The 19278-nt window shown below is 42.5% G+C and overlaps 2 protein-coding genes across 20 annotated transcripts in view; one reads left to right on the top strand and one right to left on the bottom strand.

The window, feature by feature from the left end:
• PIGL (phosphatidylinositol glycan anchor biosynthesis class L) overlaps positions 1 to 4952 on the bottom strand; it is a 65412-nt gene extending 60460 nt beyond the window's left edge. For 2 of the 3 annotated variants that reach the window (XM_036296364.1, XM_036296366.1), the window contains exon 1: positions 4503 to 4952. In XM_036296364.1, coding sequence (XP_036152257.1) covers positions 4503 to 4921 — 419 coding nt within the window. In that variant the 5' untranslated portion in view covers positions 4922 to 4952. The remainder of the gene's footprint in view (positions 1 to 4502) is intronic. The other variant, XM_036296365.1, reaches the window with a different exon arrangement.
• A 131-nt stretch (positions 4953 to 5083) lies between these two features.
• The window catches only part of NCOR1 (nuclear receptor corepressor 1), a 231918-nt gene continuing 217723 nt past the window's right edge, over positions 5084 to 19278 (top strand). For 14 of the 17 annotated variants that reach the window (XM_036296355.1, XM_036296348.1, XM_036296347.1 and 11 more), the window contains exon 1: positions 5674 to 5805. The gene's annotated coding sequence lies outside the window, so the exon portion shown is untranslated. Of the gene's footprint in view, positions 5201 to 5624; positions 5806 to 12823; positions 12849 to 19278 lie in introns of those variants that run through there. The other 3 variants (XM_036296340.1, XM_036296341.1, XM_036296342.1) reach the window with 3 other exon arrangements.

Below are 19278 nucleotides of genomic sequence, written 5' to 3'. Positions count from 1 at the left end.
TATATGTGTTCATGGATAGGAAGAATTAACACCATTAAAATGTTCCTACCACTCCAAACAATCTATAGATTCAATGCAATTCCTATCAGTATGCAATGGCATATTTCATAGGACTAGAACAAATATTCCAAAAATTTATATGGAACCACAAGAGACCCTGAATAGCTATAGCAATCTTGAGAAAGAAGAACTAAGTTGGAAGAATCATGCTACCTGATATCAAACTATACATATTACAAGCCCATAGTAATCAAAACAGTGTGATACTGGCATAAAAACAGACATAAATCAATGGAACAGAACTGAGAGCCCAGAAATAAATCCATGCCTTTAAAGTCAATGAATAGTTGACAAAGGAGCCCTAACCGGTTTGGCTCAGTGGATAGAGTGTTGGCCTGCAGACTGAAGGGTCCCAGGTTCGATTCTGGTCAAGGGCATGTACCATGGTTTCGGGCATGTCCCCAGTAGGGGCTGTGCGGGAGGCAGCTGATCAATGTTTCTCTCTCATTGATGTTTCTAACTCTCTATCCATCTCCCTTCCTCTCTGTAAAAATAATCAATAAAATATATTTTAAAAAAATAGTTGACAAAGGAGGCAAAACATACAATGAGGTAAAAATAATCTATTCAACAAATGATATTGTGAATATTGGACAGATACACGCAAAAAGTGAAACTAGACCACTTTCTTACACCATAGAATAAACTCAAAATGGATTGAAGACTTAAATGTTAGACTCAAAACCATAAAAATCCTAGAAAAAAACATAGGCAGTAAAATCTTGGACATTTCTCAAAGCAATATTTTTTTCTGATATATCTGCTTGGGCAAGGACAACAAAAGAAAAATTAAACAAATGGGACTATATCAAACTAAAAAGTTTTTGCACAGCAAAGGAAACAATCGACAAAATGAAAAGACAACCCACTGAGTGGGAGAACATATTTGCCAATGAAACATCTGATAAGGGGCGAATATCCAAAATTTATAAAGAACTTATAAAACTCAACACCAAAAAATCCAAACAATCCAATTAAAAAATGGGCAAAAGACCTAAACAGACACTTCTCCAAAGAGGACATACAAATGGACAATAAACATGAAAAGATACTTGATGTCACTAATCATCAGAGAGATGCAGATTAAAACCACAATGAGATATCACCTCACACTTGTCAGAATGGTTATCATCAATAAACCAACAAATAACAAATGTTGGAGAGGATGTGGAGAAAAGGGAATCCTTGTGCACTATTGGTAGGAATACAGATTGGTGTAGCCACTATGGAGAGCAGTATGGAATCACCTTAAAAAACTAAAAATGGAACTGCCTTATGAACCAGTGATTACACTTCTGGGAATTTATCTGAGAAAACCGGAAACGCTAATTCGAAAGAATATATGTATGCACCCTTATATTACTTGCAGCATTTACAACGGCCAAGATTTGGAAGCAGCCCAGGTGTTCATCAGTAGATGATTGGATAAAAAAGCTGTGGTACATTTACACAATGGAATACTACTTGGCCATAAAAAAGAAGGATCTTACCTTTGCAACAGTATGGATGGATCTGGAGAGTATTATGCTGAATGAAATAAGCCAGTCAGAGAAAGACTAGTACCATGTGATTTCACTCATATGTGGAATTTAAGGAACAAAGTGAACTAACAAGCAAAACAGAGACAGGTTCATAGAGAGCAGGTTGACAGCTGTTGAGGATAGGTTGGCGGTTGGGGGTCTGGGTGGGAGTGGTGGAGGGATCAAGCAAAAAAAAAAAAAAGGATAAAACACTCATGGATATGGACAATAGTGTGGTGATTGTGGGCTGCGGCAGGGAGGGGGCTGTTGGGAGAAAGTGGAGGAGTGTATGGGGGATAAATGGTGAGGGAGACTTGATTTAGGGTGGTGAACATGCAATATAGTGTATAGATATGTGCACCTGAAACCTGTATAATTTTGTTAACCAGTGTCACCCCAATAAATTCCATTAAAAAAAAAAAAGACAGATTCTCATTACCAGTCAGTGAGACTATAAGTTGGTATATTTTTGGGAATATAATTTGCATGAAAAGCTTTAAAACAACCAACTTTAGAAATCAGTCCTAATAAATTACTATGGAATACATATAGATGTTTGCTGTTATTTGTAATGGAGATAAACTGGAAAAAACAACAACCCTAAATAGACATATAATAAGGGATGACTAAATTAAGATTTATCTCTATGAGACTATTTAAAAGGATATATACTAGTTCTTATTAATATGGGTAAATGTTTAAATTATAAGTTTCACAAGGACATAGTCCTTATCTAGCTTGGTTTTACTATTTATTCCTAGGGAATAGCATAAGGCCTAGCATACAATTTTTTAAATTAAAACTTTATTCTTTTTTTTTTAATATTTTATTGATTTTTTACAGAGAGGAAGGGAGATGGATAGAGAGTTAGAAACATCGATGAGAGAGAAACATCGATCAGCTGCCTCCTGCACACTCCCTACTGGGGATGTGCCCATAACCAAGGCACATGCCCTTGACTGGAATCGAACCTGGGACCCTTGAGTCCGCAGGCTGACGCTCTATCCACTGAGCCAAACCGGTTAGGGCTAAAACTTTATTCTTTATAAAGCTGTTAGGTTCACAGCAAAATTAAGGGGACGGTATAGAGATTTTCCTTGCCATTTACCCTGTCTCCACATATACATAGCCTTCTCCATTATCAACATTTCCCATCAGAGTGTTACATTTGTTACAGCTGATAAACCTATATCATTGCCACCCTAAGCCCATAGTTCACATTAGAGTTTACTCCTGGTATTGTACATTGCATGGGTTTGGACAATGCATAAGGGCATATATCCATCATTAAAATATCATACAGTATTTTCACTGCCCTAAAAAACTCCTCTATGCTCCATCTAGTTATTCATCTTTCCTACCATCTCAACCCCTGGAAAACAACGATCCTTTTACTGTCCCCATAGTTTTGCCTTTTCCAGAATATCATTTCATTGGAATCATACACTGTGTAGCCTTTTCAGGTTGTTTTCTTTCACTTAGTAATATGCATTTAGGGTTACTCCATGCCTTTTCATGGCTTGACAGCTCATTTCTCTTAGCACTAATAGTCCATTGCCTGGATGTATTAATTTATTTCACCTACTGAAGAACATCTTAATTGCTTCCAAGTTTTGGCAATTATGAATAGGTGCTATAAACACCTGTGTGTAGGGTTTTGCATGGATATACTTTCAACTCCTTTGTGTAAATAAATACCAAGTAGAGTAATTGCTGATGGTTTGGTAAGAGTATGTTTAGTCTTCTAAGAAACTGCCAAATTAACTGCCTTCCAGAGTGCCTGAACCATCTTACATTCCTACCCTTAATAAGTGAGAGTTCCTGTTGCTCTACATCTTCACTAGCATTTGGTGTTGTCAGTGTTCCAGATTTTGGCCATTCTAAGTGTAGTACACATACATTTTTATTAAATACTAGAGGCCCAGTGCACGAAATTCATGCGGGGGGGGGGGGGGGAGGTGTCCCTCAGCCCGGCCTGCACCCTCTCCCAACCCAGGACTCCTTGGGGGATGTCTGACATCCCTCTCGCCATCTGGGATCCTGGCTCCTAACCGCTCACCTGCCTGCCTGCCTGCCTGCCTGATTGGCCCTAACCACCTCTGCTGTGGCTTTGTCCATAAGGTCATTCGGCTGACTGGTCTAATTAGCATACATTATGCTTTTATTATTATAGATTTGGTAAATGAAAGAAAAATGTTCAGTGGGAAAAAATTATATTAAATGTTATTTCTGTGAAAAATCTGTCTATAAAAAGAACTGGAATGACACACCATGAAATGGGAAAAAGAGGTCGTGGGCATTTGTTAAGAACAGCTTTATTGAGGTACAATTTTACATAACATAAAAATTCACCCATTGTATATGTACAGTTCGACTACTTCATTTGTACATTGTGCGATTATCGCCATAATCCAGGATCATGGTCTCATTCCACCTTTTCTGTTTGGTAAAGGAGGGCATATTCTTTGGAAGTCCCCTTCCTGACCTATAAAATTATCTATAAAAATTTCAGGATTGAGCAGGCATGATATAACTAGATTCTGTTTCGGTACTATGGTAGGATCATTATTCTTGGTCCTTCTGCAAATACAAAGGCTCCACAGAATAATGAGTACAGGCCCATTTTCCAAAGGAAATGTGGGTATTGGATGGAATCAGATGTGAGCAGTTCCCTTGTGCGTGATTTTGCTAGCGGAGTGCGAAAGCTGAGGGCGCCCCCCCAAAACCTGGGAAATCGGCCGCTGCAGTCCCGAGGCTGGAGCCACCGCCTCTCCGCGAAGCGCCCAGAGAAGGGACTTCCGGGGTATATTTCGTTAACTCTCTACAACAGAGAATCCTTTGGGCAAAACTCGACTGAGATGGGTGAGCACTTAAACATCCTTCACATCCCCGGGTCCCAACGCCCCGCCGGCAGCCTCCTACCTGCAGAGAAGCAGAGCAGGAACACCGGGTGCCTCAGGCGGGCCAAGCCTAGCAAAGTGGGAGCAAAGAACATGGCTTCGTCGTCGGGGTGCGCGATCACCAGGAGGGCCCGGCTTCCTCTTCCCAACAGGCCAGCCTGCACCTGACTCTTCATTCGTTCCAAGAAGTGCCAAGCCCAGAAGATGCCCGGTGCTAGGAGGGCCACCGCCCCACACACAACACCCACGGCTTCCATGCCGTCTGAGGGGCACAGCGCCTGCGTCACAGGGACAGGTGCCCGGGAGCCGGCTCGGGGGGAAACCACGCTCCGCGCAAATTGCGTTCCGAGTCGCGGTCCGTCCCGCCAAGCCGCTCCTAAGGCGTGAGGCTTGAAAGGTCGGGTGCCTGGGATGGGCTGGCACGGTCGCCTCCCGGCACATACCGAGTTCCCTCTACTTTACGTAGCGTTTACGAGGACGGCCACAGCTCGGGACCGAGCCCCTTCCTGTCAGTTTCTACCCGCGTCCTGACACAGTCCGATCGTTTCACCGTCAGAGTGAGGCTGAGGGCGCACTTTGTGGTCGCCAGGGTCACAGGCTCCGAGTGGCTAGAGTCAGACTCAGAGTAAGGACTGACATCAAGGACAAATAGGCATCGCCTGTTCGCTTGTCAGTGAAGCCTTGGCGCGAGTTACAGTCGGAGCCCTGGGAGACACCTGGGTAGGTCGATGTGCACCCGTCCAGCTCCCAGCCTGTGGGGGCCCGCTCCCTCCCCGCGGCCCGCGCTCGCGCCGGCCGCCGCCGTCCCGCCGCGCCGAGGAGGGGTCGCAGGGCCGGGGGCTGGGCCTCACGTCCTTCCCGTTCTCACGCCTGGGGGAGGCCCGAGTGCGGGGACTCGGCGGCTCGCGGTGGGCGCCCCAGGCCGTGCGCGATGGCAGCGCCGGTCCCGGTCGGGCACGGTGCTGCCGGGCCTATCTCAGGGGAGGGCACCGCCGCCGCCAGGCCGAGGCGAGGCGAGGGGACCGAGCGCGGGCGACCTAGGAAGCTCGGCCGAACTGGGAGCCGGGCCCCGGAGGGAGTCGGTCCTCCGACCTTCCGGAAGGAGGAGGAGCCGGCGCCGGAGCCGCCTGAGCGCGGCCGCCCGGCTGGGGGAGGGAGCGGGGTTGAGTCAAGATGGCGGCCAAGGTGGCGAAGCAGCAGCGGCGGCTGGAGTGAGCGTCCGGCTCGCCGCGCCGAGCGAGGTACCGAGGTAGCGACCCGCGCCGGGGCCGCGTCCCGCCCCTCAGGCCCGGGGCGCGCCGGCTACCACGCTGCGCCCGCTCCCGGTGAGTAGGCCCCGGCCTCCGGCCCCCGCTCGCTCGGAGGCTGCCGAGGGCTCTCAGGGCAGCGGCCGCGGGGGTGCCTCCCTGCGGGGCGAGGGCCGTCGCGGACCCGGCAGGTGGGGGCCCGCCCCAGCCGCCGGCCCCTTCTCCTCGGCCGCCCAGGGCGCGGCGGGGCGCGCGGGCTGGGCGAGTGGAGGAGGCTGTGGAGTTGGAGGAAGAGCGGGCTGCGGCCCGGCCGGGCGGCCGGAGGTGTGCGGCGGGGAGGGGCGGCGGGCCGAGCGGCCGGGACCCCGGCGGGCCGCGCGGTGGCCGCCGCGCTCGCTCGGAGGCGGAGTCGGTGGGCGGCCGGGAGAGGAGGGTGCGGGAGGGTGACAGCGAGGGACGAGCGCGTGAGGAGCGAACTAGTTCGCCTTTCTAAGCAGATCATCCGGGAGAGGAATGGCGAAGGGCGGGTCGCGGTGGAGATGGCAAAGGTCGGAACTCTGTACCTTCTGCCTTGGATATTGGCTTTAATAATGATGCCAAGTCGGGGAATTCTCCTTTTGGGGGTCAGAGGGATTTGAGAAACTGTAATTAAATGAGTCCTAATGGAGAGGAAAGCGAATTTGAATTCTTCGAATGAGCTGGACGAGGTGCGCCGAGGACCGAAGGTGTGGGTGGGGGGAACAGTGATGGGCTGGTACCCGAGTTGTGCTGATGTTGTGGGCCCGGTGCTGCTCCAGCAGCTCGCCTCGGAGCGGGGTGCGGGGTGGGGAATTCTGCTCTTTGGAATGAGTGTACTCACCTGCATCAGAGTTGCTTCCTCAGTCATGTCCCAATTTTGAAATGTACATTCCTTGTGTTTACCCTGGCGAGGTAACGATGGGAGGCGGAACACCGTGCAAAGAGCAACAGGCCCGGGATTTAAAAAAGCCAACCAAGTATTCATTCATTCATTCGTTCGTCGTATCGGGATCAATAGCGCCTGCTGATGGTCACATGGGATGGGCTAACTGAAGGGCTGATGGCATGATTTAGTTTTCAGTGTTTTTTTTCAAAATGTTTTCGTGTACTTTTTCATAAAGTTATTTATTGAAGGAATCAATTTGCTGGGGCTCAGGAGTAGCCCAATTTTAGAATCTTATGTCTAAATTGGTAAAAATTACAGAAGAAATAACCACAAATTATTGGAAAAAGAAATAGTCTTTACTTTCTTATTTCGTTAAAATCCCGTGGAAGTTTATTTATTTATTTTAATATTTATAGTACACAGTTGCTTTGCCTTGTTTTAAGCACACCTGTTACTAGAAATCAAGGTTAACGCGTACATGTAAATAATATGCACATACATACATAACGGTGTGAATACTTGCAATATTAAAATAAAATACTATTTTCTTTTGCAAAAGCCTTGCCATATATTGAACTACTCCCCCAGAGAAAATATAATACAAAGAGTCCCGATTCTTCCTTTAATGAAATTGTGACATTTTGGAATATGATCAACCTTTCTGTGCTTCAGTTTCCTCACCTATGATAGGAGGAAAGCATCTCTCTCAGGGTTGGCTGTTGTGAGCCTAAGAAAGTTAACACTTATGAAATTACTTTACGTAGGTTGAGAGGGCTATATTTCTGTGAGGTAGTAACAGCTCCCTCTGCCCCTGTGAAATGCTTTTTTTGCACATCTCTTGGCATTTACACTTTCTACCTTATATTTAGCTTTTTATGTATCTATTTTATCTCCTCTGGAGGGAAGGATAGGCCCTTCTCTGATTTTATCTTTAAGTTTATGGCAAATTTAAAGATAAAATCAAAGGATTTTATTTTCTGGGTAGAATATTGATACTGCAATAGTTATTAAATGAATAAACATTGCATTCTAATTAGAAAAATGGATTCACATTACAACTTATCCAAATACACTTGTTACCTGTGGTGTAACATTCTCTGAGATATCTCTCTCTATATAAAAACCTAATATGCAAATTGTCCCCTCTGGAGTTTGATGGGGAGACTAAGAGTTCGATCACTCGCTATGATGTGTGCTGACCACCAGGGGATAGCATGGAACTAAGGAAGGCCCCAGCTGGCAGCTGGGGAAGGAAGGCCTTGACCAGCAGCTGGGGAAGGAAGGCCCCGGCTGGCAGCTGAAAGGCTTCGATCAGCCCTGATCGCCAGCCAGGTCTAGGGACCCTACCTGTGCATATAAAAGGCTGATATGCTAAGTGTCCCTCCTACTGTCTGACCTGTCACTGTGACACACACTGACCACCAGGGGGCAGACGCTCAATGCAGGAGCTGCCAAGCTGCAGTGACTTGGCAGCCGCAGTTCTTGGGTGACACACCCCAAGACCAGAGAGGAGAGAGCCCAGTTCCTCGCAGGGCTGCGCGATTCCACCTTCGGCTGTGGGTCATGTTGTTGCTGGGGCACTGTTGGCCCCGAATCTGGTTTACTGCACACTTGTGTTTGCGTTCCACACCCTGTACAACAGCAACTTTGCAGAGTGCCCTCTCGCACTCCAGGACCCCTCGGGGGATGCCGGAGAGCCAATTTTGGCCTGATCCCCGCAGGTCAGGCTGAGGGACCCCCACCTGCCAAGGGACCCCACCTGCTGTAGGGACCCCTCTCACTCTGCAGACACCGGAGAGGGACTGTGAGAGGTTGGCTCCAGGGCGTGTCTGGCCCGTCTCACCCAGTCCCGCTGGCCACCTTCTAATTTCCTTTCAGTGTGCACGAATCTGTGCACCAGGTCACTAGTATACTAGTATATATAACTGCCTATCATATTGAATTTAATTATACAGTAAGACTTAAGTATTTGGCCTGCCTATATAATTTTTTTTAAACGGCACAAAATGTTTGAAATTAACTTATAGTTTCTTTGAATTTAATTGATTAAAAATTTGTTTCCAGGCTAGGCAGATTTAGATTAGTTAGGTTTTTTTAAAATTTTTTAAAAAATTGGTGAAGGATGAGATTTTCTTGCCATTGTTATCTGCAGTGGAAAGCAAAGGGCTTTGAATAGGCCAGGAATTGATGTAGGTCAGCAATTTTCAAAGCTTTTCTTCTCATTGGCACACAGAAACTAATGACTAAAGTTCTGCAGCACCAACTGACAAAAAAATAGGTATAATTTTAATTCATTCACACTGGATGGCTATTGTGTTGGCTGTTGTCAGTTTTTAATTTGACAATCTAAGGCTATGGTTCTCAACCTGTGGGTCGCGACCCCTTTGGGGGTCGAACTACTTGTTCACAGGGGTCGCCAAAGACCATTGGAAAACACATATATAATTACATATTGTTTTTGTGATTAATCACTATGCTTTAATTATGTTCAATTTGTAACAATGAAATTGGGGGTCACTACAACATGAGGAACTGTATTAAAGGGTCGCGGCGTTAGGAGGTTGAGAACCACTGATCTAAGGGAAAAGAGGTCAGTGCCCCTGATGAAATAGTCAGATATTGCATGTTTTAAAAATTCTTGTGGCACACTGGTTGATAATCGCTGATGTAGGTAAATGTCAGGATATTTGTTACTTGTTTTTTTTGTGTGTTTATTTTGTTGTTCAGTTTTAATTGTATTTCGTCTTAGTTACAATTTCAAACTCTTAATTGATGGCTGGGAATGATAGAGGTTTCCCATACTTACGTAGTTAGTTTTATCCCTTCCTTCCTTCCTTCCTTCCTTCCTTCCTTCCTTCCTTCCTTCCTTCCTTCCAAGATTTTTAAAAATAGATTTTTAGAGAGAGAGGGAGGGAGAGGGAGGGGAGAGAGAGAGAGGAAGAGAAACATTCATGTTAGAGCGAAACATTGGTGGGCTGCTTTCTACGCTTTCCCTACCTGGGAATCGAACCAGCAACCTTTGGTGCACAGGACGATACTCAACCGAGCCACATCAGCCAGGGTCCGTCTATTCTTTTACTTCACATATGGATTTTACTAGATGTAGAAAATGTTCATCATAATTAATTATGTTGACTTATTGATTAGAGATTCATTTATAGTTCATTGCTTTGTATAACTGGTGTTAAGTGCTTTTTATGTTCAGGGCACATTACTAAGTACTATAAAGTAGAGCAGATTAATATGTGCACAAATAACTCAGTCTGTAGATTGCCTGATATTTTGTCCTTTCCAAGTTTGAGGATGCAAAAAGTACATTTAGATAGATGGTTAAGAAAACATTTTGTTTGTTTCTTTTTCTATTAGGACTTGTTAGGAGTATTAAAAAGCTATGAAAAGCTTCTGATATGTAGCAATAGCTATGTAGAGCATCTGATTTTTATTTGGGTATTCTTGTGGTAGTAGTTTTCCTTGAACATTTTACTACCAATTTTTCTACCGTAGGAGCTAGTGTGGTCAAAATATTATATTACTTGGATAGTCTTCAGATATAACATACAAATCCTCTTTGTGTTTGAAGAGGAGTTCTTCAGTTTAATTCTTCCATGTGTGCTGTTATTACTTTTACTTTAAAATGATCTCAAAAACAAATTTAAATTGATTAAAACAAAATGCTAATAATTTATAGAATTATAGAATGTAGAGTCATATAGGTTATCTACAGATGCTCCTTGATGGGGTTATGTCCTGCTAAACCCATCTTAAGTTGAATATATTGTAAGTTGAAAATGCACTGAGTAGACCTAACTTATTGAAGGAACATCCTAGCCTAGGCTACCCTAAACTTGCTGAGAACACTTACATTAGCTTACAGTGTGCTAATGTGATTTCTTTAAAAAAAATGTTTTTTATTTATTGATTGATTTTAGAGAGAGAGAAAGAAAAACACCAGTTTGTTGTTCCACTCATTCATGCATCACTGGTTGATTCTTGTATGTGCCCTGACCAAACCCACAACCTTGGCGCCTCTGATGATGGTCTAATCATGAGCTACCTGGCTAGGGCTGGGCTAATGTAATTTCATCTCAAGAGTAATTGCTTTCCTTTTCTCGCCAGCAGCAAGTGACATGGCATATTGTAGACCTGATGGGATGGGAAAATACAAAACACAATATTCAAATAACTCTGGCAACACAGTACATTGTAGAGTATCTGCTGTTTATTCTTTTGATCACTTCATTTTTGTTTTTGTTTGTTTTTTGTTAATCCTCATTTGATATTTTTCCATTGATTTTTAGAGAGAGTGGAAGGGAGGGGGAGAGATGGAGAGAGAGAAACATCGATGTGAGAAAGACACATGATTGGTTGCCTCCCGCATAGCCCTGACCTGGGATAGAGCCTGCAACGGAGGTATGTGCCCTTGACTGGAATTGCTGGAATCAAGCCTTAGGTCCACCAGCTGATGCTCTATCCACTGAGTCAAACCGACTAGGGCTTGATCAAGTCTTTGACTGGTAGCCTTGCTCACTGCTGCTGCCCAGCATCACAAGAAAGTATTGCACTGCATATCGCTAGCCCAGGAAAAGGTCGAAATTCGAAATATGGGTTCTATTGAATGCCTATCACTTTGACAACATTGTAAAGTGGAAAAAGGTCATCCATAGAACAAATGTAAATTGGGGGTTATCTGTAGTCTTACCTTGTTTTACGGTTTTCTTAGGGCCACAGAAATGAAGTGACCTGTTAAATTGTAGTGGGGCACTAGCAGGATCTAGTCTTTTGACATTCAGTGTAGCGCTCCTTTCATTACACCATATCATATATGGCAGCAGTTTTCAACCAGTGTGCCACAAGAGTTTTTAAAACAAGCAATACCTGACTAAGTGGTCGGGGCACTGACCTCTTTTCCTTTAGATTGTCAAATAAAAACATGACAGTGGCCAACACAACAATAGCCATCCTGTGTGAATGAATCAAAATTATACCTTTTTTTGTCAGATCAGTGAAAAATGTAACATATTTTTTGGCTTGCCACAGAATTTTAGTAATTAGTTTATATGTGCCATTAAAGGTCTGATACACAAAATTCATGCAAGGGGCTCGGCCCTCGCAGCCCTGGCTTCGTCTGGAAGGTCGTCTGGAAGGTCATCTGGATGGTTATTCCACTGTGCGGCTGTCCGATCTAACTAGCATATTATACTTTTATTATAGATGAGAGAAAAAAGCTTAAAAATTACTACTGATCTATGGGATTATTCAATGTGATGATTGACAGTTACTTAAAACAAAAATTGGGGTGGATGGGAATAAGAGATCATCTATTCAGCTTAGGTATTGAATTTAAGGTATTTCTTAATTTTAAATTTCTGCAGTAAAATCAGTAATATGATCACTGGGAATTACCTACTTTGCTTAATTGTCAAATCTGTTATGATTAAAAAAATGTCTTTGAGATTATCTGGACCTAGTGATATATATTTTTTAAAACTATATTTTTATTGATTTCAGAGAGGAAGGGAGAGGGAGAGAGAGTTAGAAACATCAGTGATGAGAGAGAATCATTCATTGGCTGCCTCCTGCATGTCCCCTACTTGGGATAGGGCCTGCAACTTGGGCATGTGCCCTGACAAGGAATTGAACTATGACGTCCTGGTTCATAGGTCTACGGTCAACCGCTGAGCCATGCCAATGGGGCTAGTGATATTTTATGAAATTAAACTATTACAAGAAATTTTGTTATGCCAGTGGTTACCTCTGAGAACTAAACATAAAGATTATAAATTAGCTGTTGTTTGCTTCACTAGCTCTAAAACTTTTTTTTTTTAACTTTTAATTTTTTTGATTCAGCTGGAATTTATTTCTGGGTGCATGGTTTTTCCACCAAATAGCCAGAATTTCAATGCTATTTAGTGAATAATCCAACCTTTAGATTTGCAACCTTCATAATTTATTCGGAATGTGTTTGGAACTGTTATGTTCTATTATGTTCTCTTGATCTTTTGTTGTATATTACCATATCCTTTAAAATATTATTGTTTCATAATTGTAATACTGGAAGGGTTAGTCACCTGTTCATTATGTTTTTTTTCAGCCTTTGACAGTTCTTGTCTATGTGTTTTGGATGAACTTTAGAATCATTCTATGAAGTTCAAAAAGAAATCCTGTTGAGATTTTTATCGGGAATACTGACTACTGATTGGGAGTATTGAATTTAAAGGTTAATTTTGGGGAAATTGGCACCTTTATGTACTTACTATCCTCTAACAGATTTCCATATTCTCAGTGGATTTTCAAACTTTAATTCAATTAAGTTCTGTACATCTCTTATTTATTTTGTTAAACAAATACAGTAAGAAGTCAAACAGAGTTTATATTCAATGAGGGAGACAGAGTACATACATATAATCAAGTAAAACTAAATAATTCATTAGATTATGATTAATCCTGTAAAGAACAAAAAGGGTGATGTGATTGAGAGTAACTGGTGGGAGCCTACCTTATAATGTGGTTGGGAAAGGCTTTTCTGAAAAGATGACATTTGAACTGAGACTTAAGTCTGGGGAGAAGTCAGCCACGGGAATAAGTCAGGAAGAATGTTCCAGGCAGAGAGTAAAGGACAAAGACCTGAGGCAAAAAAGGGTCCTGCAGAATGAAAGATCTATTAGGAAGCTTCTGTTGCTGGGGCCTACTGAACAATTGGGAGAGAAGCAGGCCAGATTGGTCGGGACGTGTGGGTCCTAGTGAGTATTGGGATTTTATTTGAAGTTGCCTGGTAAACCCTGGGGAGTTTTAAGCAGAACATGTTCTGATTTCTGGTTTAAAAGAATGCTTTGATTTTTCTGTGGAGAAAGTATTGAAGTAGGAAGTCCATTTAGGAGTTTCTTGCAGCAAGAGATGAAGTTGGGGGAGTTAAGATGGAGAAGAGTTGGAAGGCTTGGAGGAAGTGTCCAGAGTGGAAGGAAGAAGAGGACTTGTAGTTGGAATGGGTGTTGTTTGAGAGTTAAGCACTGTTAGGTGCTAGGGAGGCCATATAAGCAAAACAGAGATCATACCTGCCCTTACAGGTGTCTAGTGATTTTATTTTTAGATATAATTCAATAAATTTTATTTTAAGTTAATTGTGTTTTTCTACTTTATTTTGGTACATACCTGGAAATAGAGGCTGTTCATTAGTCTTGTTTTATTTTGCTTCATAACTTTTAGCAGTGTGTCTCTGTTTTTGGGTCAAAGGGGAGGCACTAGAACATGATCTTTAAGATAACTATCTCTGAGTTAAAAAAAATTACCTTGGAGAAGTTTCTTATTTAGCCTTTTTGAAACCTTAATTAGGGAAAATAATGGAACTAGTGTTTTAGGTGAACTTTTGTATGACTAAGCTGTAAGTGCATTGCCTAGTACAAACAAAAGCTCAATAAATAATAACTTTTTATTATTCTCCTTAGGTATTGTCATATCTATTATGACAAGCTTCTAGAGTTCAAGTTTTTGTAATCTTAATACACTGTTCTCTTTTGTGTTAATGGAGGAGAAAATTGGCAGATAGTTGTCCATTTTGGCTTTTAAAAATATATGATTTCAGGGAGGAAGGGAAGGGGGGAGAGAGAGAGAAAAAAAGAGAGAGAGAGAGAGAGAAACATCAATGATGAGAGAATCATTGATCGGCTGCCTCCTGCACGCCCCACACTGGGGATGGAGCCCGCAATCCGGGCATGTGCCCTTAATCAGAATCAAACCCAGGACCCTTCGGTCCGCAGACCAACGCTCTATCCACTGAGCCAAACCGGCTAGGGCCATTTTGGCTTTTAAATATATATATATATTCATTCTTATAGTTGAAAGAGTGACTATTGCTCAACTTAGTTCAATATAATACAACTATACCCCCAAGTTCTCAGATGTGTGTTATCTACTGCTCTCTTGGAAAACTTGTTCTTTCTTATTTTATTTATGTAGGGATAAAGCAGAATTTTTTTTTAATTAAAAAATTATTTATTGAATGTCTGTACCCTTAGATTAATCAAATAATTATGCCCTTATTCTTGTGTTTTTTTCAGTATCAGACTTTATCAATGTAGCATAATTTAACCTAAAAGGCCTCTTCTTTAGCTCCCATTTATCTACTTCTTTTTAAAATATATATATATATTTATTGACTTCAGAGAGGAAGAAGGAGAGAGAAACATTAATATGATGAGAGAGTATCATTGATTGGCTGCCTCCTGCAAGCCCCCTACTAAGGTTGGAGCCCGAAACCCAGGCATGTGCCCTGACTGGGAATCAAACTGTGACTTCCTGGTTCATAGGTTGATGCTCAACCACGGAGCCACACGGGCTGGGCCCTTTCATCTATCTTCTAAGTGAGATGTCATAATGTAAAAAGAGGCTACAGATAAAATACTTTGTTAATGCCTTCCCACAGAGGAGTCCCCCCCTACTTTTTAAGGGAAGAATAGTTTATACTACAGGAGAAATTTTATTCCAGTTTAGCACCACTCTGATCTTACACAGATTACAGAATTCACTTAGATGATTTCTTGTCTCTCTCTTCTGAGGGCTGGACTCTGAGATAGCTCAGGAGGTCAGCTTTCTTTTTTTCTTTTTAAATTAAATTAAATTTTAATTTTTTAAGTTTTCAATTACAGTTGACATACAATATTATATTAGTTTCGAGTGTACAACCCAGTGATTAGACATATAATTTATGAAGTGATCACCCGATAAGTCTTGTACCCATCTGACACCATACAGTTATTACAATATTATTAACTGTATTTCCTATGCTGTACTTTATATCCTCGTGATTATCTTAAGTTCTTAGTTTATTAATCCTCTCATGAAAAACCTGTGATTACCACAGATAAAGTCACCGAAGAATCTTAACTCCTTCTGTTGTCCCATCTCCAGCTCACTTTTTGCAGCACCAACAATGGCCTTTGAACTTCTCCTAATTTTCTTCATTTTCTTCTTGTGTTCCTCTCTTGAGGTCATTGTTTTCTCATACAGGCCATGTCTTGCAAATCTGTGTTTGGGTTCATTTTCCTTTGGGTAATCCAAGGAATCATAAATCATGCCAAAGCCAATTGTCTTGCCACCAAATACAAAGATGACATTTTGGCTGGTTTTTCCCAAATTTTTGTCTCAGGTACTGTTACCTTTTCAGGGTAACGGACCTCAATGATCATTTGTTTCTGATAAAGTAGTCTGTTGGTTATGAACTTCCTGGTCCATATAGCTACTGTGTTCTTCATGACAGTGGCCTGTGGTTAAAAAAAAAAATTGTTTTCATTAATCCTCACCCAAGGACATGATTTTAGAGAGAAGGGAAGAGAGAGGAAGAGAGGAGAAAGAGATTGGCTGCCTTTCTGTATGCCCCCCACTGCCAATCATACCTGCATCCTAGGTATATGTCCTGTCTGGGAATTGAACCCGCAACCTTTCCGTGTACAGGATGACTTCCAACTGAGCCATCACAGCCAGGGTCGTCACTGTTTTTTGTTTTGTTTTTCAAAAATTTGATTTTGTTGATTTTAGAAAAAGGAAGGGAGAGGGAGAGAGAAACGGCTATTAGTTGCCTCCTGTACTAGGATTCAAGATAACCCAGGCATGTGCTCTGACCAGGAATGGAAACGACCAACCAACTGAGCCACACCAACCAGGATCATGATTGCTTTAAAACTGGCAATTCGGGCCGGCTGGTGTGGCTCAGTGGTTGAGCGTCGACCTGTCAACCAGGAGGTCACAGTTCACTTTCTGGTCAGGCCATTTGCTTGGATTTCGGGCTCGATCCCCAGTGTGGGGGTGCAGGAGGCAACCGATCAATGATTCTTTATCATCATTTATGTTTCTCTGTCTCTCTCCCTCTCCCTTCCCCTATGAAATCAATAAAAATATATATATATAAAAAAACTATCAATTTGTACTTCTTAATCTCTTCCCCTTTTCACTCATCCCATTGGGCCACTACCAAAACGTCCTCTGTATCTATGAGTTTGTTTCCGTTTTTTGTGTTTGATTACATATATTAATGAAATCATATGATATTTGTCTTTCTCTGATTTATTTCACTTAGCATAATAAATGGACCTTGAGGAAATCTGTATCCCCCTTTTGCTCTAGGTCCATCTGTGTTGCAAATGTCAAGATTTCATTCCTTTTTTGTGGCTGAGTAATAGTCCATTTGTGTGTGTGTGTGTGTGTGTGTGTGTGTGTGTGTGTGTGTAGGCCAGGTTATTATGACCACCTGATGTTTGTAGGCAAATTAGCTGTAATTTCACGCTGAAGTTGCTAGAGAGCCAGACCATTATAAATAGGGAAGCAGGTTGTTTACCACGACAGTAGAAGTGATTTTTTTCTGAAAATACGTATGGGTAAACAATGCAATTTAACAGCCTTTGAACCTGGGAGATTATATATATATATGCCATGTCTTTCATCCAATTGTCTATCAGTGGACACTTAGGTTGTTTCCATACCTTTGCTATGATGAATAATGCTGCAATAAACATAGTGGTGCATGTGGTCTTAGCTTCTCCTTATCTAATGTACTTTTGGAGTTGGACTAGAGCTAGGCTCCTTTGTGAGAATTAGTGCAACCTGATTTGCCTCAGTTTACTAATATTTTGGCATCTGCAATGTTATAGAGGCCATCCCCCTATTCCATACTTTTGTATCAAAAGGTTTTATTATTTGATAATTTAAAAGAAAATTGAATTGTGTATTTTGTAGGATTATTTGTCTCCTTTGGTGAACTGTGGGCTTTGCCTTAGTGTGACCCTCCGTGGGTTCATTCTTGCTCATCAAAAGAGGCATCTACAGTCTCACCACAATGGAGTACATTTTTAATCCCCCCCATGACCTCCACATACATGAACACACACACACACACACACACACACACACACACACACACACACACAGCTGAGTCCACCTTGAAAACCTATCCAAGTACATTTTGGTTATACAGAGATTATTGGTCAAAAGCCAGGAGTTCCCGTGAGAAGGAATTGGATTTTTTTCCTTTCTGATGAGTGTTTTTGAAATTTTGTTGTTGCAAGATATGTTTCCTGTTGAGTAAATTTGTGTGTGTGTGTGTGTGTGTGTGTATCTTTATTATAGTAGTTCCTCCTTATCTGCAGCGGATGTTACCAAACTGCTTCTGTGCTGGGGGCTAGCCCTGCCTCTGTAGAGTCAGGACCTTTCATGAATCAGACGACCTCCAGGTTCCTGACTCATGCATGAACGAGTCCAGGTGAAAGTGAGAGTAAGTTTATTAAAGCTTGGGACCACGAGGCCAAAGAAGGGCCCCTGGAGACAGGATCAGGGGATAAGCCTGGGACAAGCTGCCACTGCCCATTGCTCCCCTGGGTGCATGTCTTGTGGGCACCCTTAGAGCTTAGGGTAGAAGAAGCAAAGTACATGCCCGAGGAAAGGGGGACACAGGTTTGCTCAAAGAAGAGCTCCCATTGGCACCCTTTGTCCTGAGGGTTTTATCTATTTTTTATAGGTGGGAATTTTAGGGGAGGTCTCAGAGGTGGATCTCAGCAGACTATTCATTAGATTTCCAGCTATGTCATTTGGTACATTGATATATAAAAATGAGCTTATAATGGGGCTGGAGTCATTATCTTTCTTTTTTTTGTTAAATATATTTTTATTGATTTCAGAGAGGAAGGGAGAGGGCGAGAGTGTTAGAAACATCAATGATGAGAGAGAATCATTGATTGACTGCCTCCTGCATGCCCCCTACTGGGGATCAAGCCCACAGCCTGGGCATGTGCCCTTGATCAGAATCGAACATGGGACCCTTTCGTCGGCAGGCGGACACTCTATCCACTGAGACAAACCAGCTAGGGCGGGGTCATTTTCTTTGTGTGTTTTTTTTTTATTGTCTAAAGTTTTATGTCTCCTTTTTCCCCAATTGACCCCTCCTGCCCCAGCCATTCCCACCCTGGGCAAGCCCCCACCGCCCCAGTGTCTGTGTCCATTGGTTATGCTAATATACATGCATACAAGTCCTTTGGTTGCTCTCTAACATCCCCTTCCCCCCTCACCATTTGTCTCTGGATCTATTCTTGTTGATCATTATATTCCACATGAGTGAGATCATGTAGTATTTATGTTTCTCTGACTGGCTTATTTCACTTAGCATAATGCTCTCCAGTTCCATTCATGCTGTTGGAAATGGTAAAAGTTCCTTCTTTTTTATAGTAGCATACTATTCCACTGTGTACATGTACCACAGTTTTTTTAATCCACTCATCTGCTGATGGGCACTTAGGCTGTTTCTAAATCTTAGCTATTGTAAATTGTGCTGCTATGAACATAGGGGTGCATATATCCTTTCTGATTGATGTTTCTGGTTTCTTGGGATATAGTCCTAGTAGTGGCATTACGGGGTCAAATGGGAGTTCATTTTTAACTTTTTGAGGAAACTCCATACTGTCTTCCACAGTGGCTGCACCAGTCTGCATTCCCACCAGCAGTGCAAGAGGGTTCTTTTTTCTCTACATCCTCACCAGCACTTGTCGTTTGTTGATTTGTTGATGATAGCCATTCTGAAAGGTGTGAGATGGTAACTCATTGTTGTTTTGATTTGCATCTCTTGGATGATTAGTGACTTTGAGCATATTTTCATGTTTCTGGGCCTT

This window comes from Myotis myotis, unplaced genomic scaffold (genome assembly GCF_014108235.1).
Source record: "Myotis myotis isolate mMyoMyo1 unplaced genomic scaffold, mMyoMyo1.p scaffold_m19_p_29, whole genome shotgun sequence".
NCBI classification, from domain to species: Eukaryota; Metazoa; Chordata; class Mammalia; order Chiroptera; family Vespertilionidae; genus Myotis; species Myotis myotis.
Note: the sequence above shows the minus strand (reverse complement) of the source record. Positions and strands in the feature narration are given on the sequence as shown.